General features: G+C 41.0%; 1 protein-coding gene across 9 annotated transcripts in view; it reads left to right on the forward strand.

The window, feature by feature from the left end:
• Positions 1 to 27280, forward strand: part of myocd (myocardin) — a 129606-nt gene that overhangs the window by 72323 nt on the left and 30003 nt on the right. The window contains exon 1 of one of the 9 annotated variants that reach the window (XM_058792817.1): positions 14973 to 15003. The exons of the other annotated variants lie outside the window; for them this stretch is intronic. Coding sequence (XP_058648800.1) covers positions 14976 to 15003 — 28 coding nt within the window. The 5' untranslated portion in view covers positions 14973 to 14975. Of the gene's footprint in view, positions 1 to 14972; positions 15004 to 27280 lie in introns of those variants that run through there. 9 annotated transcript variants of the gene reach the window in all.

Below are 27280 nucleotides of genomic sequence, written 5' to 3' on the forward strand. Positions count from 1 at the left end.
CCGAGATCGGCACGAACTATTCGCATCGCAATGTCCTCAAACAATGGATTTGTTTACTTCGAACAGTCTCACATCATTTATCAGCTAAGAAAACATAAAAAAGGGAAAAATGTATCGGAAGGAACTGCCAAGGCAGAGCTCTGATACCATCAGCATAAAATAAAAACAAAAATCTCCAGCGTTTTCTCATTAGGCAACAGGTGGAATGTGCCGTCATGCATTATTCTTCTGCTTCCCAGTTTATGCATGAAATTGCTCGTATGAACATGCATCGTTTCATTCAACCTGCTAATGAGGATTAGTTGATGGATTATGCATTTCACCAAATATTATCAAACCCTCATGTTCATAAACAGAACTGAAGAATGAATTTAGATAGAAAAACCATCATTTTTAATGGCAAATGAAGAATGTCGGCAGCTGTGTTTCTGCTTTTTCCCGGGAGTAATTGATATCACATTGAGTTATATTCGAGTAAAACATTTTGATAACTATATGCTCTGGGGTTGAAAACATAACTCGGGCATCATTACTCAAATGTTTTGCACATATGGCAGTGTTCACTGGACTGGACGTTGGTAGTTGATTTTGTTGTAAGCTTTGAAATATTCATGGCCACAGCCAAGAGTTGTTCACCTATTAGGAATGTACAGTTGAAACTGGTTTGCAGCTAATATAAATACAGGCGCTGCTGCTAGAAAAAAGCCCATCGCAGACCTGTCTCATGAACACATTCACACGTGTGCCAAATGAGACAGATATGTGAGAGCGTGAGCTTATAGTGCTGAAGCAAAACTGACTGACTCTTTGATTCACTGCAGAATGAATCATGATCAGTGTATGATTCTGGACTTGTCTGCTGCTCTTTTAATCAAATACTACAGTTGGTTCGTTCATTACAGAGCTCATTTCATACACTATATTTATTGTGTGTGCATATTACTCAAATGAATACGATAGTGTGATTATTATTAATGCTTAGAGATTTTTGTGAAACTGATGTTTCAGACAAATAAAATGTTTAATTAGTCTTTTATGCTTATAGTGGGGGGAAAAAATAATTTGATCCCCTGCTGATTTTGTACGTTTGCCCACTGACAAAGAAATGATCAGTCTATAATTGTAACGTAGGGATGAGGCAGAGAGAGAATCCACTTGCACGCACAACTTTAATTAAGAAAAGACAAAAACTCAAGACAAACTCATAATCCTCACAGAGAGAGCCAGGAACATCCAGGGAACAACACAGGGAATCATGAAACAACGGCCAGCAAACACAAATGAAAACCAAGCTGTTTAAATACACACAGACAGACAAGCTAATTGAGATAGCAAGGGGGCATGGGCAGTTGTCATAGGAACACACAAGGGTAACTATGGAAACAAACAAGCAGACTAAGGAAACAGGAACTAAACTCAGGAAGTGAAGACAGAAACACCGGGGCAGAGAAACACTTCAACATAAAAGTCCAAGGACTTATGACAATAATTTTAATGGTAGGTTTATTTGAGCAGTGAGAGACAGAATAACAACAACAACAACAAAAAGCATTTCAAAAAAGTTATAAATTGATTTGCATTTTAATGAGTGAAATAAGTATTTGATCCCCTATCAATCAGCAAGATCTCTGGCTCCCAGGCAGCTTTTATACAGGTAAGGAGCTGAGATTAGGAGCACTCTCTTAAAGGTGAGGAATCAGCCCAGAACTACACGGGAGGATCTCGTCAATGATCTCAAGGCAGCTGGACCATAGTCACCAAGAAACAATTGGTAACACACTACGCCGTGAAGGACTGAAATCCTACAGCGCCTGCAAGGTCCTCCTGCTTAAGAAAGCACATGTACAGCCCGTCTGAAGTTTGCCAATGATTCAGAGGAGAACTGGGTGACAGTGTTGAGGTCAGATGAGACCAAAATCGAGCTCTTTGGCATCAACTCAACTTGCCGTGTTTGGAGGAGGAGGAATGCTGCCTATGACCCCAAGAACACCATCCCCACCGTCAAACATGGAGGTGGAAACATTATGCTTTGGGGGTGTTTTTCTGCTAAGGGGACAACTGCACCGCATCAAAGGGACGATGGTCGGGGTCATGTACCAACAGGGCCAGGGCATTGAAAATGGGTCGTGGATGGGTATTCCAGCATGACAATGACCCAAAACACATGGCCAAGGCAACAAAGGAGTGGCTCAAGAAGAAGCACATTAGGTCCTGCAGTGGCCTAGTCTGAATTGCCAAATGTCAGCCTCGAAACCTTAATGACTTGGAGAGGATCTGCAAAGAGGAGTGGGACAAAATCCCTCCTGAGATGTGTGCAAACCTGGTGGCCAACTACAAGAAACGTCTGACCTCTGTGATTGCCAACAAGGGTTTTGCCACCAAGTACTAAGTCATGTTTTGCGAAGGGGTCAAATACTTATTTGACTCATTAAAATGCAAATCAATTTATAACTTTTTTTAAATATGTTTTTCTGGATTATTCTGTCTCTCATTGTTCAAATAAAGCCACCATTAAAATTATAGACTGATCATTTCTTTGTCAGTGGGAAAACGTTCAAAATCAGGAGGGGACCAAAAAAAACATTTCGCCACTGTAAAACATGACAAATTTACATGAGAAGCGACACTGCATGAAATAGGGTTAGTGTTTGATATTATCAGGGTTAGATATTATTTATTTATTTATTTATTGATTTATTTTGTGTTTTTCATCTTTGTTTTCAATTAATTACAAAAATATACTGCCAGCGCAATAAGACAAAACACTTATATTAAAGATACAATCTATGAAAATATTTTTGATATTTGAAATGGAAAATAAGTTAAAATAAGATTAGAGACAGAGAGAGAGAGAGAGAGAGAGAGAGAGGGGAATTTGTTAATGTTTTAAATCTGATTTATTTCATTCTGATCTATGTTCTTTTTTTATTTTAGTTTTATTTATTTTATACATAAAGTTAAACTAAATGAAAATGAGAAATGTTGGCTACTGGCTATGGCAACTAGCTGAAATAATAAGTTTTATATTTGATTTTATTTTGGTTAGCATTCATTTTATTTCAAGTAAAAAAATGGTTTTAATTTTAGTTTCAGTTTTAGTTTAAGTTAACTTTATTAAGAAGCCTAAAGAAGCCAAAGCAATGAGTCATTAACACAGACAGAAAAATAAGATGTTTTCTACTCCGCTCAGCCACTCAAACTCAAGGACCAGATTTAACAGTTTTGCACTAATTACTGTGATAAATACTCCCTCAGAAATGTTTAATGAGGATAGTTCTGATTGCAAACCCTTCTAGAGAAGTGTGTCCTGAAATGAAGGACAGAGGACAGAGCCAGTGTTTACTGTAGTGACTTCGGCCCGCTGGTTAGTTTAGTTACTTTAACCTACTCTGTGATCTAATGCAACTGTTTTAAAGCTAACATTTAGACGGAGCAGATCCAGGCAAATCCACAACACTATCAAATAGCCTAATTCTTTCAGTGTTTATAGCAGCTGATAAGAGCTTTCAGCTATATAATATTCTCTGTCCTGCGCAGTCAAACCGGAAAACATGAGGTCATCGCATCCACAGCTCTATTTATAGCCGTTTAACGGCTGCATATTAAACAAAGCACTCAAGAAATTCAATTAAGAAAGCGCTGGGCCGCGCTGACCTGAAAACAACCCACGAGCTGCTTCAGAAACGCCGCACGGTGGCTAGCATGCGAGTGCAGCCTAAAGCGTGGATTTTGAGGCGGCAAAGATTAATGGGCACTTTCTTTTTCCAGGTGTTGTATTGTGGATACAAGAGATTTGGGTTGTGAATTTTACCAAGGGAGAAATCCCTTCCTTGGAAATGAAAACAGTAACACAATATACAGGCTTTATCCAGCTCAGCTGAGAGATGAACCTTCATTCCTCACAGTGGTTCTACAGTATCTCGACACGGCTGCGCTGACGGTCGATTCATCTGACAACTATTTCTTAATCAGTTACAAATCCAGATATTATTAATTATTCGAAAATGAATGTGGTGCAAAACTGATTGTTTAACGTGATCAAAATTAGGAATCGGTTCAAATTAGGGCTGCAGCTAACAATTATTTTGACGATCAATTAATTTGTTGAATATTTCTTTGATTAATCGGATGCAAATTCAAATTTTATTAATTAGTAAAATGTAATAATTTTAAGGAAAAATATTATGGAGCAAAGCTGATCGTTTGATGAGATTCAAAGTCAGGAATCAGTTCAGATAAGGGCAGCAACTAACGATTATTTTGATAACCGATTAATCTGTCAACTATTTCATCAGTTAATCAGAGGAAAATCCAAATATAATTCATTATTCAAATATAATACATTTATTAAAAAAATAGAGCAAAACTGATTGTTTTACGAAATCAGAATTAGATAAAATTAGATCTGTAATTGACATTTACAATAATGTCAATAATAAACTGAACTGGAAGTCGAACTGCCCCCTCTCCTCTCTCCGTCATCCCCGCTGGTCCCGTCCAGCCCTCCTTCGTCCCTGGTTCCCTTGTTTAGCCCTGAGGGGGCTTCATATCGTGCAGTGTCCGCTCCTCGAAGATGCCCACCCTCCCACCCGCTCCTGCCTCCTCCACCGCTGTCGTCTGGCAGCCCCTCTGCTCGCCCTCAGCCCACCATCAGTGCGGTGCGAGCCCCATGGGACTGCCATCCTCCAGCGTCGCTGGGGCTGGAGTATCCCTGACCTCCGCCTCCAACCTCCTCGGCCCGGACTCTGCCTCGGCCCGTTGACCCAGCGGCTCCACCTCAGCTCCTAGCTCCCTCGCCTCCACCGTCACCCGTCGATCCTCCAGCTCCACCGGGCTCCCTCGTCCCGCCAGCTCCACCTTGGTCCTCAGTCGCTCCGGCTCTGCCGCGGATCTCCGGAGCTCCGTCTCCACCTCGGTCACCAGAGCACTCGGCTCCACCTTGGCCCCCCGGATCCTCGGCATCCCCCTGGCTCGTCGGCTCTCCGTCTCCGCCTCGGGCTCCTCCACCACCTGCTCCGCCGCTGTTGGTCGGCCCCATGGAGTCGGCGGCCATGCCTCCTCCATGGCTCCTCCTTCCGTCGGCTCCACCGTGGGCCATCATCATGGCTGTGGCCTGGGTCCTGCCAGGCTCCTCCTGCTCCGGGTCCCTCCTGTCTCCTCCCTGGCTCCTCCCTCCTTCGTCACCTCCCTGGTCTCTGTCAGCCGGCCCCCTCCCGGTGGTCCGGCCTCCTCCTGAGCCTCCGCCTTTGTTCCCACCCGTTTCCCCCCCCTCTGTTGTTCCACGGTGCGAGGACGCACCTTCCGGGAGGGGGGAGTAATGTCACGCCCCTGGACTGTTTTGTTGCGTTTTTGCTCCCCAAGTGTTCCCTGTGACCCAGTTTCTTCCCAGTCTGATTGTGTTAATTTGATTCCAGGTGTGTCTCCTTAGTTCCTTGATTGTCCTGTCTTTAAACCCCCCAGTCCTTTCAGTTAGTGTTTGTCGGTCTTTAAGTGTCTACCCTACCTGTGTTCCTGTCTGCATATTAAACTCCCGTGTTGTTAATTCCTCGTCTCCTCGTTCCTGGTTCCCGTGCTCCCCGTGAGCTGTGACAATATTACTAATTAAAAATGACGTTTTGATATATTTACTGTAGTAAATTTACAAAATATCTTCATGGAATATGATCTTTACTTAATATACTAATGATTTTTGGCATAAAAGAAAAATCTATAATTTTGACCCATACAGTGTATTTTTGGCTATTGCTGCAAATATACCCCAGCGACTTAAGACTGCTTTTGTGGTCCAGGGTCACATATATACACATATATATATGTCCTACCAATATATGTTTTGGCCATTTTTTTGTACATTTTTGATTATATATTTTAAAAATATAAATATATATTTTAAAAGCAATTTATTTTGCCTTCCATATATTTTCAACCCAAGAAATTACATTCACATTTCACACGCATGGATATAATTCAATCATTCTAAATTTAGTTTTGATCTTAAAAATGGAAATGTATTTTCTTGCCTTTTAAAATATATTTTGGTATGTGAATGTTGAAACTATGTTCTCAATTTCAAAAATATATTTCATTTAACTTTGACATATTTTGGCCAGGAAAAAAAAAAAGGGGCATGCAGACGTGATTAATTGATAATCAAATTCATTGTTGATTATTTTCATTATAGATCATAATGTATTTGATGGATTAGTTGTTGCCGTCCTATAGTTCAGATCCAGCGTGTGTGTCATGTAGAGCCCAGTGAGTGACTTCATCTGCTGTGTTTGTGTGTGTTTTCTCAGTGTACAAACTCCGTGTACTGTGACCAGCTCTGCGCGATTGAGACGCGGCCAAAAGCGTAAACGCTCACCGAAGCCATCGACTCTAATTCACCAAAGATAAAAATAAACAGAGACATTCTTGGTCATTTCTTTATGCTCTTTATTTGAGATTCATTGTCTTTTGTGCAGCTCAGGTTGTACATCATGTTCTCCGAGACACATCCTTCAGCCTTTTTAGGTGAAATCCAGCGAAATCTAGTCTGGAGGTTATCAGAAAACATTCAGTACTTTCATAAGTCTGTGTAAACAGAGTGGCATGGGTTTGTGACTGCGAACAGACATTTCCAGATCAATCAGATTTGAACTGCAGCCGTTTCCAAACATCTGAGAGTGAAATGCAAGAATGAATTCGCGAGCAATGCGACCCAGGTATGTTTGGGAGTGATAGAGAAGGTAAGTTTGAAGCACATGTTAATTTGAAGGGAAGCATCTGGAGATGATGATGATGAGGAACGCAGCGGTGTGAGCGAGGAAGGCAAACACACTCGTTTAACACAAACAAAAGCCCACTAATTTGTTGCAGCTTTGCATCAACAGAAAAACAGCACAACGCTTTACGACTTTATTAGCCAGCGTTTTAATTCATCTCGCTGCCAGCTCAGAGACTCTCAACACAATACGGGACTTTATTATTCAATAAAGCAGCAATATAACCCACTTTACTATTTCCTTCCCAACACGAGAACATGCGGTATTGCTATGATTTGTTGTTCTGCGGGAATCGTCGTGTCGGTGGTGGTCCTGCTTTAATAAAGCCAGCGGGAAGCGTTCGTTTCAATAGGAGCCAAAGGCTGCATTAATAGAGGAATAATTGGTAATGCTTCATTTGAAGCCCTCTCTCACAAAGGCCATGAAGAGCTTCACAACATCCTGATGAAGCCTGGAACCTGCTGATGTCAGCAGATAAAAATGTCATGCAAATGGTGTGAGCGCATTGATTTGACCCGTTTCCTGATAAAAGAACATATTTCTCAAATACAACAGATTGAGAAAAAAAAATACTACTATATATTTGAATCATTGTTATTTTTATATTTTCTGTTTTAATTTGAGGTAAACTTGTAGTCATGTGTGTTGTCATTTTTCTATATAGTGTTTATTACTTTTTAAACTAAATTATAATGAAAACTTTGTCTTCGCAACTACCTATTTTTATTGTATTTTTTAAATGTATTTATTTATTCATTCACTCATTCAGTTTTAGTTAACTATAATAACCCTGATATGTAGATGTTTTATTTATATATATATATATATATATATATATATATATATATTTTTTTTTTTTTTTTTTTAAGTATTGTTTGATGATTCGTTGATTATAAATCTATATTATCCCTTTTGACCTAAGAAAGCACTGTTCATCTTTTAACCTTGGCTTACATTTGATCCTTTCACTCACATTGAAAATCACTCAAATTTCATACAGTTATGAATGGAGTACAAAAAGACTAAACATTCCTTTAAGGATCCTTCAACTTCATATGAGGGATATTATAGTTAACTAAAACTAAAACTAAAATGACCATAGATAAAACCATAAAAAAGGTTACTTCAAATAAAAATAATATTATAAAATCAGCTACTTGCCAAGACAAACATTTTATTCATGTTTACCTTATGTACTAAAATAACAAAACAAAAAAAAAACTACTAAAGAATAACAAAAACACACAACAAAATTACTGTAAACTACTGTAAAACTGTAACTAAAATTAAAATGAAAACAGAAAATATAAAACATTAATAAAAACTATAATATTATCTCAATGATACTAAAATTACAGTGCTTTATATTTTCTTAATATTAATTGTACATCTCTATAAGTTTGGCTGTCTGGTTTTCTGCAGCCGTATTAGATGAATAATGTTTATTTGTGTTGGCTTTCCTTTTATTTTATTTTAATACTTTTTCATGTATTATTAGCTAAGTGAATATTTCATCAGATATAGGTTATGATGTGAGTAACGGCGGATCAGATTGTCACATGTGAATGTCTCTCATTAGATGTGCAGGTCCGTGAGCGCTGAGCTGGATGTGGTATTCATTAAAGCGTAATGCGGTGAATCAATCAAACGCTGCCTTACATTTCTTTTGAAAGCTGCCTATCCCAAAAGCCAAAGCAAACACAGCAGATGGGGTCATATTTTTAAAGGTTTCCACTGACATACCAGCAGCTCTGGGAATCAGCTAGAACACAAACAACAAAATACCGCTTTCATATTGAAATTTCTGCAGGAGCCAACATCTATCAGACGTCTGTCTCATAACCAACCAACAGACGTGTTTGACTAATTACACTGACAAACAAAACATCTTAGTCTGAGAACGATGCACTCTCGTTTCTGAAGATGATGGAATGGAGCTTCTGTCTGTGTGTTTGAGTGACAGCACTGGCTCATCCAATGGTGTGTGTTTGTGGGCGGGGCCAAGCAAACACAAAACGTTCCCATATGGTTCGCATTTGGGTTTCTTTTGGAGAATCAAATAATAACGTTCTGGGAATGTTCTCTGTAGGTTCTTTATTTGCAACCCAAAACTAACCTTCCCAGAACGTTGCAGGAATGTTTTTGTTTTTTCCAATAACCTAAAGAGAGCCAACACAGAACGTTATCCAATGGTTATATTTAGCTTTTTTTATTATTATTATCTAAAGATAACCAATACGAAATGTTCCATGGGTTATTTTTTGGATTTATGTTTATAACCATGTCAACTAACTTTTCATATCATCGTAATATCATCTCTAATTATTATATTATATTATTATTAACTCTATAAGGATACAGACAAATACATTTTAAGGAAATATATTGCCTTTGTTCATTACAGTAGTAATGTAAAATAAATGACTTTTTGATCATTATTATAATTGTATTTACAGTACAACTGTAGTTTTTATAACCATGTCAACTAACTTTTCATAACTATAAACAATATTTTGCAGAATTCCATGACTAAAATTTGTATAGAAAATTGTAGAAATTAGATGAGTCAAAATTTGTCATTAGTCATTATTGTACTCTAATTCTAAGGATAAATACATATATTATTAAAAAAGAAATATATTGCTTTTGTAAAATACTGTTAATCTGTATTTTTTTGATAATTATAATTTTATTTATTGTACAAGTTACAATACTAATATGTTTATGTTTTAAATTCTTCACCTTCAGATGTTCAAACCCTTAAGCTGTTAACATTTCAAATGTGAAACATTGTAAACTTCTGTCCTCAGAAATGTTGGAAATGGTGTGAATGTGTAAATAAATTAAAGCTCACACACAGTGCGTTACCAAATACACGTTAAACTCGCATGACGTGCAGTGAGTTACTGTGATCTGAGCCAAACATCATCTTAAACTGAAAGATGTGAACAAAACTATTAATTAATTAATTAAAAATAGCTTCACCTGTATGTAAATGTGCTTTGTGTAGAGTGTTTCTCACTGAAACTCAAAAGACATGTAAAACCAGTCTGCCATAAAGACACTTTTTTGTTTTTGTTTCATATAATCTGTAATTCTATACAACTATTTACACTTTCAGTTGACAAGTAGTAATGAAATATATTTCTAAGTGCACACTAGCAGTGTTTGTCTGTTGTCTCACAGTAATTGAGTGTTCAGAGAGATAAGCATGAGACTGGTTCTGTAAAGTATGTGGCCAGTGAAACTCCACCTGTCATCATACTAGAGGTGAAAACACTGAACATATCACACATTCATCTGAACAGCACCTCACACTATCCCACCGCACGCACACACACACACACTTCTAATATATGTGGTGTATGGGTTCATTCCATAGTATAAGCGTAATGGTTTTTCTACTGTAAAAACCACTGTGTTTTCATATGCTGTTCAATCTTGAGATTTTAGGATATTTGACTTTTCATAATATCTTGTTTCAGACTTATTATTCATACTGATTTTTATAAAAGTGTATTCCTAAACACGTGGTGAACATGTATTTGTTTTCTGTGTGTTAACAGTGTTTTCTAATGAATGGAATGATTAAAAAGAGAAATCCAAAACCTTTAATATGTCAACAAAATCAACAACAAGACAATCACAAGAATTTTGAACCTGGCCTTTTGTGAATATTTAATGAAATAATTACTTATTTTCTTCATGTAATCAAACAACTGTGGAATTATAGTGATATCTGTCAGTTACTTGTTTACCCTATTGACCTGTGGTGTCTTGCCTTAAAATTAATTTAAGTGGTAACGCTTTAGTTTAGGGACCAGTTCTCACTATTAACTAGTTGTGTATTAGCATGCCTATTATTAACATATTGGCTGTTTATTAGTGCTTATAAAGCACATATTCTGTATAACCATATTCTACATCCCTATATCTAAACTTAACAATGGCCTTACTATTAATAAGCACAAAATTAGTAGTTTATTGAGGCAAAAGTAATTAAAATAAAGTGTGACCATTTATGTAAATAATGGCGTGCTTATCTCGGTGACTGTGTGATTCAGAGTCAGTCAGACCGCAGCAGTAATGTTTACATCTCCAGCTCTGCTTTCCTCAGTGTTTTCAGTGGAAGAGCTTTGAGAGAAAGTGAGATCACCTGAACTGTAAACTCTAAGAACGGAGTTAAGTGGGACTTTAAGAGCACAGCCGTTTAACCTCCAAACCATGCTTAAAATAAAGCCATTACGGGTGAATTCATACATTCTGATCTGTCTGTCCGTTAGTTTAACGAGTATTGAAACAGTCAGAACAGACTGAAGTACCTGTGGTGAGTGGAAGATGCTTAAATATTCTAGGAGGAATAACATTTAGATATTCATGAATTTGGCAGATGCTTTTTTTTCTAACGCGGCATGCATTGCATCCATGGTATAGATCTGGGCCCGTATTCACAAAACATTTTATCTTACTACTAAGAGTTCTCCTAAATAGCAGTAAAAGATTTTAGCTAAGAGTTTTCTCTTAAAACCTATTCACAAAGCTGCTGAGACAAACTTTTACTAAGGAATAGAGAGAAGTCTTAAGCTAAGTGTAAGGGCGGGGTTGACCTCGTTGCTATGGATGATGTCAGCATGCTTACTATGCACACAGTGATTGGCTAATAGGAGAGGGGTGGGGTCTCTGTCAGAGATTTATTTATAGAAATATTGTAGAGTGCAATATGTTGCCATATTCAAATAAAGGTTTCAAAATAAAATGTAAATTGCCACATTCAAACAAATATTTTAAAGGATAAATGTCACTAATTAAACAAGTATATATGTTCAGCTAATTGTCAGCCTCTTACATGTGTGCTTCTCAAAAACAATTAGTGTAAATGCATATAAACAGCCTTTTAATTAACAGAGTAGAATAATCATGGCTGATAATACATGCAAATGTAAAAAAAAAAAAACTGGACGCAAGAACAGCTGTTATTTCTTGCCCAACTGGTTAATGAAAACAAGGATATAATCAAACGAAAATCCAAAACCAGAGCTGATACCTTTTTAAAATGTCATTATCATCAAATGTTTCTAAAATGTTTACGTTCCGAGGCAGATTGCCGTCAACAGCTATTTTAGGATAGTTTGTGGCTTGGTCTCAGTGACTTAGGAGTCCTCTTCTCTACTCCTAACATTTCACAGATTTAGGAGCTAGTTTTAGCGCTAAAACTCTTTGTGAAATACTCTTAGAGCAAAAATGTAGGACACGCCCATTATTTTTAAGATTTTCTCCTAAATCGGCGAATTAGGAGCTACTTTTAGCCTTAAGATGTTTTGTGAATACGGGCCCTGATCAGTTCATGCATTGTCTGGGAATTGAACACATGACCTTGGTGTTGCAAGCACCACACTCTACTATTTGAGCTGCAGTAATGCTCTAACAGTACATTTTAGTCTCATTAGAGATTTAAAAAAAAAAAACGTAATGCAGGTTTGTAGAATAACAGCATGTGGTTTTATCAAGTCAACATAAGCATCAACACAAGAACTTGAGCAGTAAATACAGCCGATAGCTATTCTGTCGCGCATATGCCGCGCCGGCATAATGGGATCGTTTGCTTGTTCAAAATTATTATCAGAGGCCATTTTCTCATGGGTGTTAAGAGCAAACATATGCCTTCGCATGTTTACTCAGGTTTTCAATCTGAAAAGAAAGCAGAAACGCTGAAGACGTAATGTAGCGAATCAGAGCGATGATAAGCCACGTCATTTCCTACTGACAGCTCATGTAATCATCAGCGTCCCTGCCGCGTATGTTTGCACTGAACAGAATGGCAGAAGCTGCCGTTGTCCTTTAAGTCACGGAGGTAAAGTTGGACCAGAGTTTTTAGGTCCTAGTTATTCTCACAGGGTCGCCGTACGGCTCCTTCATCTCTGTCAGACAAACACGGGCCGCTTTATGGCATGTGAGGCTGTGGGAACCTGCCTGGACCAACACAAATACAGTCTCGGTCTTTCCTCGTCGGGAGGAAAAATGGAGCGCTTGACAGCATGTTTCAGTCTGGGCCGTTTGGAGGTGTTTGGATCAATCCAAGACACGAAAAGCCAAATATTTGCACTATTCAAAACTCGATCCCTTTTGATGCAGTGCTGCTGCAGTGTGACGGGAGACTGACACTTCCTGTCAGAATAAAGGTCAGAGGTCACAGAGATGCAGTGAGTTAACAAAGCTGTTCATATTTCAGCTACAGGAAACATAGAAGGCATCTCTGCATGATATTTCCTAGAAGTGTGTTTGCGAGGTGCATTGACCCGAAGGTTGGGTTTGATGACTGATACTACATGCAGTGGGTTAGTTAAGAGCTCCTGGAACACGCATGTCTTCATATGCACACACACACACATAAATCTCTCTTCTGCTCATCAAGGCAAAATATTATTACAATTTAAAATAGCTGTTTTCTATGTGAATATACAGTATGTTAAAATGTAATTTATTCCTGTGATCAAAGCTGAATTTTCATCTTCATTACTCCAGTCTTCAGTGTCACATGATCCTTCAGAAATCATTCTAATATGCTGATTTGCTGCTCAACAAACATTTCTTGTTATCAATGTTGAAAACAGTTGTGCTGATTCGTTTCTGAATAAAAAGTTCAAAAGTACAGCATTTATTTGAAATAGAAATCTTTTTGTTTTCTGTTTCAAAACAAAAGAATTGCTATTTTTGATGAACTAATTCACAGAAGAGAAGTTCGTGTGTGCCCTTAGCAGATGCTTTCTTACCAAAGTGACAAAGCGCTGAACAAATTACGTTCCTGACAAACAGCAGAACAGGCTGAGAAGATCAAACTCCAGCAACCGAAGATAAAAAAAGAACTCAAACACAATTCAGTTGCTAACCAATTGAATACCTTGGCAAGATGCTACTGCATAATACAATGGATGAGTCCCTAAAGATGAAAAAAGAGAAAGATTAAATATGGGTTACACAGACAAATGTGAAGCGCGAGTTTAATGGCCGCCATAAACAGGGGGAACGTCTGACACTGTCTAACATCTCCAGAACATTCACACAAAACACGGACATCCACATCTCACACATGTAGCATGACGTCCTTCAAGAGGTTTTATATATAATCTATGGGGAATAACTCATAACTCCACGCTCACAAGACACACGCCAAACACATTCCTCAACATATACAGTAGTCTTCAGACTAAACATGCATGTTACATGGAGTTCATCTGATCCAAACATGTACAACTCTTTCTTTCCAATCATAAATCAAACTGTGAAAGCAGATCTCAGTTTACCTGACAGAAACCAAGTAGATTTGTTCTTCCAGATCGAGAGGAGACACACGGCATGAATCTGTTATTTTTCATACATGTTTTTGTTTTCATTGAAAGCAGTAGCAATGGATTCTTATAGGACAAATGTATATCTACTGGTTTTGCAGACAATATATAAATCAAAAACATTTGTAAATCTTTTTTGATGGCTCTTAAAAGTGTAGAATGGGCTTATGTTTTTCTGATCAAGTATTTTATTTATTTTTTAACTGAGCGGTATCGGCTCTCTAACGGTGCGTTTCCACTACAGCATCAAATCTGCGCTCGCTTTAATTTTAATTTAGGGCAGAGCACGCCTCTAAAAACAATGTTTACACCCTGTTTGCGTTTCATCTTCTTCTTTTTAAAAGCAATTGGTTGTCGTCCGGCATTTTTCGCTCTATATTTGCATAAAGTCGAGGAATGGCCAAACTTTTTGACGCTCTCGGCCACTCTCAATGCTTTTTCTTCGCCGCTTTCAATCCCGTCACGGTGCGTTTCCACTGGCACGTAGCGAGAAGCGGAGAGCAAGCGTTTTCAATTCATTCCTATGGAATTTGAGCTTAAACGCTCGCACGGTGCATTATGGCATTGAAAGCAGTGAAGAGAAAGCGTTGACAGCGGCCGAAAGTGTCAAAAAATGTTGGGCATTCCTCGACTTTATGCAAATAGGCGAAAAACGATCTAGCGAAAAACGCCGAGCAACAACCAATCGCTTTGAAAAAAAGAAGATCAAATGCAAATAGGGTGTAAACATTGTTTTTAGAGGCGTGCTCTGCCTCTGCCCTAATTTTGACATGCCCCAAAGCAGTGGCGTTGTAGCGTTGCCAGCAGCACTGAGCGCAGATTTGACGCTGTAGTGGAAATGCACCGTAAGCCCGATCCTTATTTTATGTCAGCGGGCATGCCAGGGACATGTGGTAGGTGGAAGTATTCGCTTTCCAGTAGATTTGCCAACCACCATTAAAATGAAAAGAATAAGCTCAAAAATATGCGTTCAGCCGCTATTAAAACCATAAGAAGAAATGTGCATGTGTGATGCATTGAGGTCTGTTGTGGGGCAGTAGTGTCCTAATGGATAGAGAGTCGGACTTGTAAAACCAAAAGTTGCGGGTTCGAGTCTCAGGTCCGGCAGGAATTGTAGGTGGCGGGAGTGAATGTACAGGGCTCTCTCTACCCTCAATGCCATGACTGAGGCCCTTGAGCCCCCAAATGAAATGAAATGAAAAGCCCCAAATGCTGGGTGTGTGTTCCGAGTATGGGTAACCATACTTGGCCACATGTCACATCGCTTCCTTGTTCAGTTGCACTTTTGTAACAATCACTCATTCATTTATCATTTACTTTTAGATGTCCTTGTCATAACGCGTTGCTATGGTTTGTGTCTTGCTTCGAATTTGACTGACAGACTGGCGTTCTGACACTGCCAGCTTCATGCTTTCTAATCTCATCTCTACTTTTTTTGTTGCAATTATTCTGCTTATTAAGTTTACATCAGTAGTCCCATATTCTATGTCTTTATACAGTATATGCAAATATATACATAGAGACAGTGTATCTTACACACATATTGGATTGATTTTAATAACTTGAACGTACTTGAATTGTGCATCAAACACTAGGAATATACAAGTATTGGATCTCAGAATATCTCAGAGTATTGGATACTCGGTATCGGCAGATACTCGGATCAATGACTCGAATCCATAATAAAAATGTATGTGTGTAATTCAAATAAACTAAGTATAATTCAAATAGAATATAATATTATAATATATAATTCAAATAAAATATTAAATATATATTTTTTTCTATTCAGTTTGTTTATACTGAAGTCATTCATGCACATTTCTTTCTCCTCCAACATCCTGCATCCAGCCTTGCAGACAAAAGTTAAGTCTCAAAACCTAAACAGCCTCAAAGATGCAAGATAATAACAATAATCCAGATTAATGGTTATCCCAGCCTCTGCAATGTTTTTCTTGTTGTGTTTTGTATGCCAGATGGATCTTCTGCAGCTCAGAGCAGATCTCAACCCTCACAACACTATAAATCACATCTTTAGTTTCTCGTGAGGTTTGGCCTGAGGTCTTCTCTTGTCAATTCTGATTTGAGGTTTGTCGTCTTCTGACCAGCGTTTGAAGAAATATCAGTTCAGGCTGAGATGTGTTTAAGCTGACTCTCAAGTGTGGCCTTTAATAACGCCTACTATATTCAAGAAAAAGCAATGTGTGTGAAAGCTCCGGCAACTCTGATAACGTTTGATTGGGGCTGATAAAACCAATGAATCATGTAAAGCAGAATTTGATTATATTAATATGTGAATTCCCAATGAGGTTCTCAACAAGGCTCTTTGTTAAAGGAGTCATAACCTCTAAGAATTTTGAAAGACCCAGACAAGCTTTTCTTCACATACCAAGAAAGAGAAACATATTTCCTGAGCGTAGCACACAGACGGCTGTTGCAGAGCTTGTGAGTGTTTACCTGTGGACGTGTGCGTCTTTGAGACAGCGGCAGCACGACAGTAAGCAGAGACGGGTCATTAACAACTACAGCGCTAACTGAGACAGAGATCATCCAGCTGCTTTTCTGCCTTTGTCTCTGCCGCTGTGTAGTGTGTTTTGAGATTAAATATGTATACATATACATATAGTTTAAAAATAAATAAATACAAAATAAATTATATATATATATATATATATATATATATATATATATATATATATATATATATTAGTAGTAGTGGTAGTACAAAATGTAATTATAATAATTATATCTGTATTTACATATAGTTTACTTGTAGTTCTTTCAAGTCTGAGAGATCTTTCCAACCATGAGATGGTTCCCAATAATGTCACGGGAACCGTTTCACCGTTTGTATCACTCTGCTTACAGCATCTCACAGTGAGTGTCATGGTGGACACCCAGAGATCCAGGGTGTTAGCAGTCGTTCAGCGTTAATGGTGAATCGTGTCTATAGTGCTTACATGGGATATCATTTGTTTTGGGTAAATCAACGGGCAGTCTTTGGTCTCATTAATCTATTATTTGTTCCAGAGCAAATAGTTTTGGCTGAGGGCAAAACATCACCTCATTTTATATAACTTTAAATGTAATGCTGTATATCAGAGCACTGCCTTTGTACTTTGCATCTTCTATGATGGCTGTTTTTGTTTATTAAAATATTATTATTCAATAAATATTTTATATAAATAATAGTATTTAATAATAGTATTTAGTATTGGGAAATGGTGTGTGTGTTCATGATGGTCATTTTAGTTACATTATTCCGTCATTAGATTGCGACAAAAGATTGTTTTTTGAGCGAGTCAGCAGTTATTTGAATAAGACTTATATTGAAAGACACTGAAAGTTGTTGTAAACAAGGAGGTTATTTTTACTTTCAACAAAACCTTGTAAGACACAGCCAACAAATGCACTGAGCACCACTGTCTTCGAAAATCCCCCTTAATGAAAGGATAGTATGACAAAGATATCGCTTATATCCGCGGACATTCAAACTAATGTTTTATTGTGAATATGAGATAGAGCTGAAGAATGAATCCTGTATCAGATGCAGATAATCACACTCACTCAATCTCTCTCTCTTAATACTCTACTCTATATCAGAGGTGGATAGAGTACCCAAAAACTGTAATATTTACACAAGTAAAAGTAAAAGTAATAGTCTGAATAGTTACTTGAGTAAGAGTAAAAAAGTATCGGATAAAAAAAACTACTCAAGTAGTTAGTTACTAGTTAATTTGGATCATATACTGTATAGTCTATTTTTGTTTATGTTTATATATATATATATATAGTAACGGGAGGAAGAATCACACGACAAGTTTGGCTCGGAGAAGGCCCCAAAGGGTGCGTTTATTGTGCAAACTTAGTGAGTCCGTGTGTCCTGGGTGAGTCGAACTGTGCTTTGAAACCTGTTTCCTCCGTGGGTCTGAGTGTTCGGGTGCGATGGGTCCAGTGCTGTGTGGGTGAATTCTGGCTGGCCGGTCACACACTGCTCTCTGCAGAAACAATGAGAGGATCATTAACAGGTTGTCTTCTGGAGACATGTCTCACCCGTGTGTGTGACTCGGCAGCCTTTAAAGCTGGCGCTTAATTGGCTCAGCTGTGACCGGCCAGCCCGTGCTGATGACGTGCAGATGTTCCTCGTTCGTTTCCAGGGCGACGCTGACGAGAGCTCGGGACATGCGTCACACTCCCCCCCCCTAAGTGTCGTCCTGGTCCTGCGGAATAAAGGGGAGACAAGGGGTGGGTGGGGAGTGAGCCCTGACAGACCTGCGAAAGCTGCCCAGATCCGCGAGAGTCCATCGGCGTTGGCGTTGGCCGTCCCCGCCCGGTGTCACACGACGAAGTGGAAGTCCTAGAGCGCCAAAAACCAGCGGGTGACCCTAGCGTTCGTGTCTTTGGCCCGGGCCATCCACTGTAATGGGGCATGGTCAGTAATGAGTGTAAATTTTCAGCCAAGGAGGTAATACCTGAGCTCCAGGACTGCCCACTTGTCGGCCAATGCTTCCCTCTCAACGGCTGCGTATCATTGTTCCGCCGGGGTCAGCTTTCGGCTAATGTAGATTACCGGGTGTTCCTCACCGTCCTGCACCTGGGAGAGGACGGCTCCCAACCCGGTATTGGAGGCGTCCGTCTGCAACAGGAAGGGGCAGTTGAAGTTGAAGCACTGGTTCCGAGGTAAGTGCCGCCTTGACCCGCTGGAACACCTCTTCCTCGGCGGGTCCCCAGTGGACCTTCTCCGGTTGCCCCTTCCTGGTCAGGTCTGTAAGGGGGCTGCTAAGGAGGAGAAGTTAGGGATAAAGCATCGATAGTACCCCGCCAATCCCAAAAAGGCTCGTACCTGGGTTTTTGAGGTGGGCCGGGGGGCCGAAAGGATTGCCGTCACCTTCTTCTCCTGTGGCTTGATGATGCCTCGACCCACCTGGAAGCCCAGGTACTTTGCTTCGTAGAGGGCCAGATGACATTTCCGGGGATTGGCGGTCAGCCCGGCCCTGCGCAGCTCGACCAGCACCCTCCGTAGCCGCTCTAGGTGGTCCTCCCAGCTCTCTGAGTGTACGACGACATCATCCAGGTAGGCCGTCGCATAGGCCTGGTGGGGCCTCAGGAGGACGTCCATCATTCTCTGGAAAGTGGCCGGGGCCCCGTGCAGGCTGAAGGGGAGAACCCGGTACTGCCAGTGGCCACTGGGGGTGGAGAAAGCGGTCTTCGGTTTGGCTTTTTCGGTTAAGGGAACTTGCCAATAGCCTTTTGTAAGGTCTAGGGTCGATATGTACCGGGCTCTCCCCAGGCGATCCAGCAGCTCGTCCACTCTGGGCATGGGATAGCCGTCGAACTCGGAGACCTCGTTGAGACGGCGGAAGTTGTTGCAAAAACGGAGGGTGCCGTCGGGTTTTGGGACCATGACGATGGGGCTTGACCAGGGGCTGCGCGAGGGCTCTATTACCCCTAACCTCAGCATCTCCTGCACTTCCTCCTCGATGGCGTGTCGCTGAGCCTCCGGGACTCGGTAGGGCCGCTGCCTGACGATGGTTCTGGGTGGCATGCGAACATCGTGTTGGATAACGTTGGTCCGCCCGGGGTGTGGAGAGAACACATCGGGGAACTGACCGACCAGATGTTCCAGCTCCTTCTTTTGGGCAGCCGATAGGTGGGGGTTGACGTCGACAACCACAGGGTCCATGACGGCCAAGGCGGCCAGCTGGGTCCTAGTCCCGACCCACCGTTTCAGGAGGTTAATATGATATAACTGGTCTTCTTTCCTCCTGCCGGGTTGTCGTACTCGATAGGTCACGGGATTGACCCGCTCGGTCACCATGTAGGGGCCCTGCCACTTGGCCAAAAACTTGCAGGCGGCGGTCGGGACCAGGACCATGACATGGTCTCCTGGTTGAAACTCCCGTGGTTGGGCTGCCCGGTTGTAATGGTGTTGCTGGGCTTGTTGGGCCTTCGTGAGGTGCTCCCGGACGATTGGCATCACCCTGTCGATCCGTTCCCTCATTTCCCGGATGTGCTCGACGGTGGACCGATGGGCGGCCGGCTGATGTTCCCAGGCTTCCTTGGCGACGTCGAGTAGACCGCGGGGTTGTCGCCCAATCAACAGCTCGAAGGGGGTGAATCCGGTTGAGGCTTGGGGTACCTCCCGGATACCAAAAAGGATGTACGGCAGCATCTGGTCCCAATCTCGCTTATCATCCGCAGCCACTCGACGGAGCATTTGCTTCAGCGTCTGATTGAAGCGCTCGACCAGTCCATCGGTGCGGATGGTACACTGAGGTCCGTAGCTGTTTCACCTGCAGGAGGCGACAGAGGTCAGCCATCACCCGGGACATGAACGGGGTGCCCTGGTCGGTCAGTATCTCCGTGGGGATGCCGACTCGGCTACAGAGGAGGAAGAGCTCCTGCGCGATGGCCTTGGCAGTGGCTCTTCGAAGGGGGATGGCTTCCGTGTAGCGAGTGGCGTAGTCCACTATCACGAGGATGTGTTCGTGGCCCCGGGCGGACTTCGGCAGCGGCCCGACCAGATCCATCCCGATTCGCTCGAAGGGCACCTCAATGATCGGTAACGGGATCTGCGGGCTGGGGGGAGGGGTGCGCGGCGACGTTTGTTGGCACGTCGGGCAGGCCTGGCAGAACCGCTTGACCTCGGCGTCCAATCCCGGCCAGTGGAATCGGTTGCGGATCCGTTGTATGGTGTTCTGAGCCCCCAAGTGGCCTGCCATTGAGTGGGAGTGTGCCAACTCCATTACGGTTTCCGTCTTCGACCGCTCGTCCCCGAGCTGTTCCTTGGCAAAGGATCCACCTCCCGCAACCTGTTGGAACACATCATGAAACAAATTAGTGGTTTGGGAGGGGGACTCACCGTCTCTGGTGCTGTCCGATGTAAGCAGGATGGGGCGTGGTCGGGGACGGCGGTTGGTCTTCCGTCTTCGGCAGCCCCCGGCAGGGCTGGCAGGTTGGGTGGTGAGGGCGAGCAGGCGGTCAAACCCGGGCCAGTTCCTCCCGAGGAGCACGGGGACGGGGAGATCCTTCACTATCCCGACCTCAAGGGGCCAGGAGCCTGGGGCGGCGGAGACGGTGACGTGCCGTGCCGGAACCTGGCGGGTGTCACCGTGGATACACGTGATGGGTAGGCAAGCTTTTGATCCCACTCGCGGGGGAAACACTGCAGGCTGAACCAGGCTGACCGCGCTGCCCGAGTCCAAGAGAGCCTGGTAGGGACGTCCGTTTTCTTTCACCTCTACCTGTGGGGCTTCCGCCGGGGTCTCACGGTGGACGATACAACCTGCCAGCCAGGCCCGGTGTGGTGAGGGCGGAGGGTCCGTGGGCATGGGCTCGTCCTGGGGGCCGGGAGCCGCCGGCCTGTTTACTGGTCTAGAAATGCCCTCCGGCGCGCGTCGCTCCTGAGGCACCCTCCGGGGAAAAGGCAGCGCTCACTCCCCAGCCTCCCGTCGTTGGGCCGCTTCCGCCAGTTCGATGGCCTCCATCAGATCTCCCACGGTGAGCGGGTTCCGCATGCCGGCAGCTTGTCGAATCTGCCGAGGGAGGGCCCGAAGAAGACGGTCAACGACGACCCGTCCCAGCGAGCAGCCAGTGCCTGGACAGGCGGGAAAGGTCGGCGGCCTGGGCGCGGGCTGGCAACCAGCTGTTGTACTCCCAATCATGGAATAACTGTGCGGCCGCGATGTAGGACAGGCCCACGCGCGAGAGAATCTCCTTCCGAAGCTCGTCGTAGGACTCTCTGAGATCCGCCGGCATGGAGAAATATGTTCATTGCGGCTCTCCCGTCAGCAACGGTGCCAGCACACGCGCCCACTCTTCCCGAGGCCAGCCCTCCTGGGTCGCTGTGCACTCGAACATTCCCAGGTAGCTCTCGACGTCATCATGAGCCGTCATCTTCGGGAGCAGCGCGGTGGCTCGAGTGCGGGGATCCGGCAGCGGAACCCGCTGGGCGGCAGGGGTGCAGAGCATGGCGACCTCGCGTTCCGTCTCTCCCTGGCGGGCGGCCATGTGTTCAACTATCTGCTGTTGTCTTATGCTCACCTCGGTGAGGTGTTTTAACAGCTCCTCCATAGCTGGAGAAGAGTCGCCGCCTGAGAAGGAGAGAGGGGAAGAGCCAACAGAAGAAGAAAAAAAGAAAAAGAAAAAAAAGAAAAAAACTTAAATTAGCGGTAGTCCGATTCACAGGGGATCACTCAATTGGAAAAACAAAACAAAACCACTTGTCAGTGATTCTTCAGAACCCTGCCTGCATTCTCCACCAGTGTAACGGGAGGAAGAATCACACGACAAGTTTGGCTCGGTGAAGGCCCCGAAGAGTGCGTTTATTGTGCAAACTTAGTGAGTCCGTGTGTCCTGGGTGAGTCGAACTGTGCTTTGAAACCTGTTTCCTCCGTGGGTCTGAGTGTTCAGGTGCGATGGGTCCAGTGCTGTGTGGGTGAATTCTGGCTGGCCGGTCACACACTGCTCTCTGGAGAAACAATGAGAGGATCATTAACAGGTTGTCTTCTGGAGACATGTCTCACCCGTGTGTGTGACTCGGCAGCCTTTAAAGCTGGCGCTTAATTGGGCTCAGCTGTGACCGGCCAGCCCGTGCTGATGACGTGCAGGTGTTCCTCGTTCGTTTCCAGGGCGACGCTGACGAGAGCTCGGGACACGCGTTACAATATAAATATATATATATATATATATGTATATATATATAAATTATGTACACACACACACACACAGCCATTCAAAAGATTTGTAATGTTTTTTCATGGAATTTATTTCAGTGATGCAAATCAGAATTTTTATCAGCCTTTACGCCTTCAGTGTCACATAATCCTTCGGAAATCATAATATGTTGATTTATTATCAATGCTGTTCTTTTTAGCTTTTTATTCATCAAAGAATCCTGAACAAAATGTCACAGGTTCCAAAAATATTAAGCAGCAAAACTGTTTCCAACACTGGTAATAAATCAGTATATTAGAATGATTAGATGACTCTAAAAACTGACGTAACAGCTGATGAAAATTCTGATTTGCATCACTGAATTAAATTATATTTTAAAGTATATTAATTATATATACATATATAACCTCTGACACGGAGAAGAGTGAAAACTCCTCACATGACCGCGACCGAACATCTGAACATAACAAAACAAATGCACTAACGCGGGTTTGGCGGGTGTTCATTTCATACTCTATGACAGCTTATTTAATGTATACAATTATGTACATTGTATTTAATGTATAAGGTACATGTATAACAAACTGGTAATGTCATAGTGGTACCGTGTACTGTAATTGAATGTAGCCTATCTATACCTGTGGAACCATAGACAGCACACGCGGTAATCATCTAACAGGCTAAAGATCTTCATAGCTAGCAAACAATAGCCTTTGCAGATTTGCTTTCAATTGACTGTAGATCCAAAGCCACGTCTTCAACGCTCTTGATGTTACAACTCTGAGTGAGAACCGCTTCAGACGACTCAGCGCGTGCAGCAGGGAACTGAACGAATCATTCAAACTGATTCGTGAACCAATTCATTGGTCTGCCAACTGGTTTGATCAAGCCTTTGAACAGTATTGACTCAAAAGAATGAATCATTCGCAAATGGGCATCGCTCATTGCCCAGAGAAAAGTAGACGGTGCGTTTGGAATAAGTTGAAGCATTTTTAACTTGCATAAAGTAATGAGAGGTGCGTCACCCACAGTAACGAAGTAAAAGTACCTTTTTTTCACTAAAAATGTACTTGAGTAAGAGTAAAAGTACCCATCTTTAAATATACTCTAAAAGTATTAGTTACCCAAAAAATTTACTCAAGTAAATGTAACGAAGTAAATGTAACTCGTTACTACCCACCTCTGCTCTATATAATATACAGCTATTAATATAGTAATACAATAAGCTTTTAATGAAGCGACTCAATGTTCCTCTGTTAACTAGTTGTAAAGTGACATTTTCAAATTAGTAACGAAGGCCTGGGCTCAGCTCTTAAACTGTCAAACTGAGATTTGAATCCATGCTGGAAGGAAGTAGTTCTACACAAAGAGGGTTTTTAAAGACACTCTGTTGTTGTCTCTTTTTTATTTATTTGAATTGTTGTATAAATGTAATATCACAGTAGCAGTGTGATATGGCTGTATATCAGCACAGCTGTGATTCAGCCATAGGTTATCACAGCGTGCTAATATACAGCCATATTGCACAGCTACGAGTGTGATCATATATATATTTAAATATGCAGTTTGTTAGTAACACACACACACACACACACACAGTATATAATATGTATATTCAGTGGTGTCCAAAAGTCCACATTGAATGTCAGTTATTCAAATGTAATATTTAATATTAATTTGATGAATATTATTATTGACTATTTATATTAATATTATTCATTAATATAATTTTATTATAATATTATATATTTTTATATAATATTTCAAATCTTTTTTTATATTTTACATTATTAAACTTTTTTTTTTTTAAGTGGTCCCAGACTTTTGAACCCCGCTGTATGTCCGTTTTCTATCAGTCCCAATCATGTGTCTCTCTGTGTGTCCTGTCCTCTGCTCGTCCTCCTCCTGCTCTGGCCTCACTGGCTCCAGTCGGGACCCCGTCTGTCTGCATGCGGGACCCTCGTCTGAGACGCAGCCAAGAGCTGGACGATCCCTCACAAAACTCCTGCTCAGAACAATTCAGATGGAGCTTTTTATATAATTATTGTAAAGCATTGTTTTAAAAAGTATTTCATAACGTCTCAAATCGGACAATTCCTGGCATTTGGAAATGCAGCAGCAGTTAAAAGACATGAATAACAAATGACACAAATAGGTCCCTAGACACGTGTATTACTCAAAGTGCAGACTATCTGCTGACAAAAACCTTCACTGTAATTTGAATTTGATTTCAGTTCAGTTTTTTTTTTCTTTTTTCATTGCACTTTAAATGTTCCCCAAAAAGAACCAGAAGAGTTATGCATTCATTCAAAGTGTAGAAATGTTTTCACTGGAAACTGATGAATGATGTTTTTGACTTCTAAACACATTAAATTATACAAAGACTAAGACATCATTTATATTAGATCTTGTGTAGAATGTTTTGTGATTTTCTTTTCACAAAAAAAAAAAACCTCTGTTCAGGACGCCAATAAACACATGCTGAGAGATAATGATTCTGATGAATCCAATATGGTTTGAAACGCTGGATCCAGTGAAGAAAACTTCACGTTCCTGAGCTCATGTTAAGACGGATGCCCCGTTAAAGAACATGTGTGTGTGTGTTACTGTATACAGCCACATATCATGAGCCGGAGGTGTCAGATGTAAGATGTCACGCCGCAGACTCGGAGCCCAATTACAGGGAGGATTAGGATGGGGCTCAGTGACCCTCGCAGGAATTCACAGGGATGCTCTGTGTTCACTGTCAAACTCTGGGTCGCACCCTGCCTTTAAGTACTTTCACCTGCTAATTAAGCCGTCCAAACTCCAGTCATGGGGAAACGTGTGCGGCCAGACGCTCTTCCAAAGAAAAATAGTCGGTTCACAACTCAAGATGTCCTAATGTAAATATTTGAGCTGGCTTGTATACTGGAGCGCACTCGACTACGCGTGGCAGAGGGACCGGACCGATTCTGGTGCCATTAGCGAGTTTAAGCCATTTGCTTTGCTTAAACTCCAGCTGAAGTGCTTGAAGACATGGGGCCGTGGGTCTCTGGACAGGAGGAGTTTCATCACAGTTTCATATCATATGGTTCTTCTAGAATACATTTGTGCTGTTGTTTTAGGTCTTTAAATCTCAATCTTGCAATCATGACACATATTAGTGTGGCTTTATATCTGTCTATAACTCTTTATTTTTCTCACAATCCCAAATCTATTTCTCACAGTGTGACTTATCTCACAATTACAATATTTCACAATTTAACTTTATATCTCACATGTGACCTTAAATCTTGCAAAGTGACTTAATTTTAATTTGCGACTTCATGTGAAAAATAATCGCAATTATGGCTTTAAACCTCACAATTTGACTAAATCTCTCAAAACGGCTTTGTTTCTTGTAACTGTGGCTTTATATTTCTCTATAACTCTGCATCGTTTTGTATTTATCACATTTCCAACATCTATATTTCACAATATGACTTTATATCTTACCATTACAACTTTTTTTTTTTTTTTTTTTTTGCAATTGTAAAGAATTGTTGCAATAGGGATTTTATGCCTCACATTTTGACTACATATCTCACAATGTGACCTTATCTCTCACAATTGAGGTCTACTGAGATCCATTACAACTTTATTTCTTGTAATTGAGACTTTTTTTGTTTCTCTATATCTTTTTTATTTTTGTAGTTGTGAAGAATTTTCACAATAGTGATTTTATACTTTACAATTTCACTTTTTATCTCACAAAATGACTTTATAACTTGCAAAGCAACTTTCTTTTAAATATGACTTTATTTCTCACAATTGTCCATAATTCTCACAATAGTAATTTTATACCATACAATTAGGTCTTTAAACCTCACAATGTGACTTTAAATCTCGCAAAGTAACTTTATTCTTGTTGCAGCTTTATATTTTAAAATTTAACTTTATATTTTGCAATTAAATATCTACAAGTTTATTCTTGTTGCAGCTTTATATTTTACAATTTAACTTTATATTTTGCAATTAAATATCTACAAGTTTATTCTTGTTGCAGCTTTATATTTTACAATTTAACTTTATATTTTGCAATTAAATATCTACAAGTTTATTCTTGTTGCAGCTTTATATTTTACAATTTTACTTTATATTTTGCAATTAAATATCTACAAGTTTATTCTTGTTGCAGCTTTATATTTTAAAATTTTACTTTATATTTTGCAATTAAATATCTATCTGTTCCTCTATATCTCAACTCTGTTTGTATTTCTCATAATTCCAACACTAATAGAAATTTTATATCTCGCAATGTGACTATAAATCTCACAAAGCAACTTTCTTAATATTTCACAATTGTGACTATTTTTCCTCACAAGATGACTAAATCTCACAGAGCAACTTTGTTTATAGTAATTGTGACTATATTTCTCTTTATGTTTCTCACGTTGTGACTTTAAATCATGCAAACATGAAGAGATCTTACTGAGTTTGTGATGTTGTGGCGACACGCGGTCATCAGTCAGA

The sequence above is a fragment of the Onychostoma macrolepis genome, chromosome 12 (assembly GCF_012432095.1).
Source record: "Onychostoma macrolepis isolate SWU-2019 chromosome 12, ASM1243209v1, whole genome shotgun sequence".
Taxonomy (NCBI): Eukaryota; Metazoa; Chordata; class Actinopteri; order Cypriniformes; family Cyprinidae; genus Onychostoma; species Onychostoma macrolepis.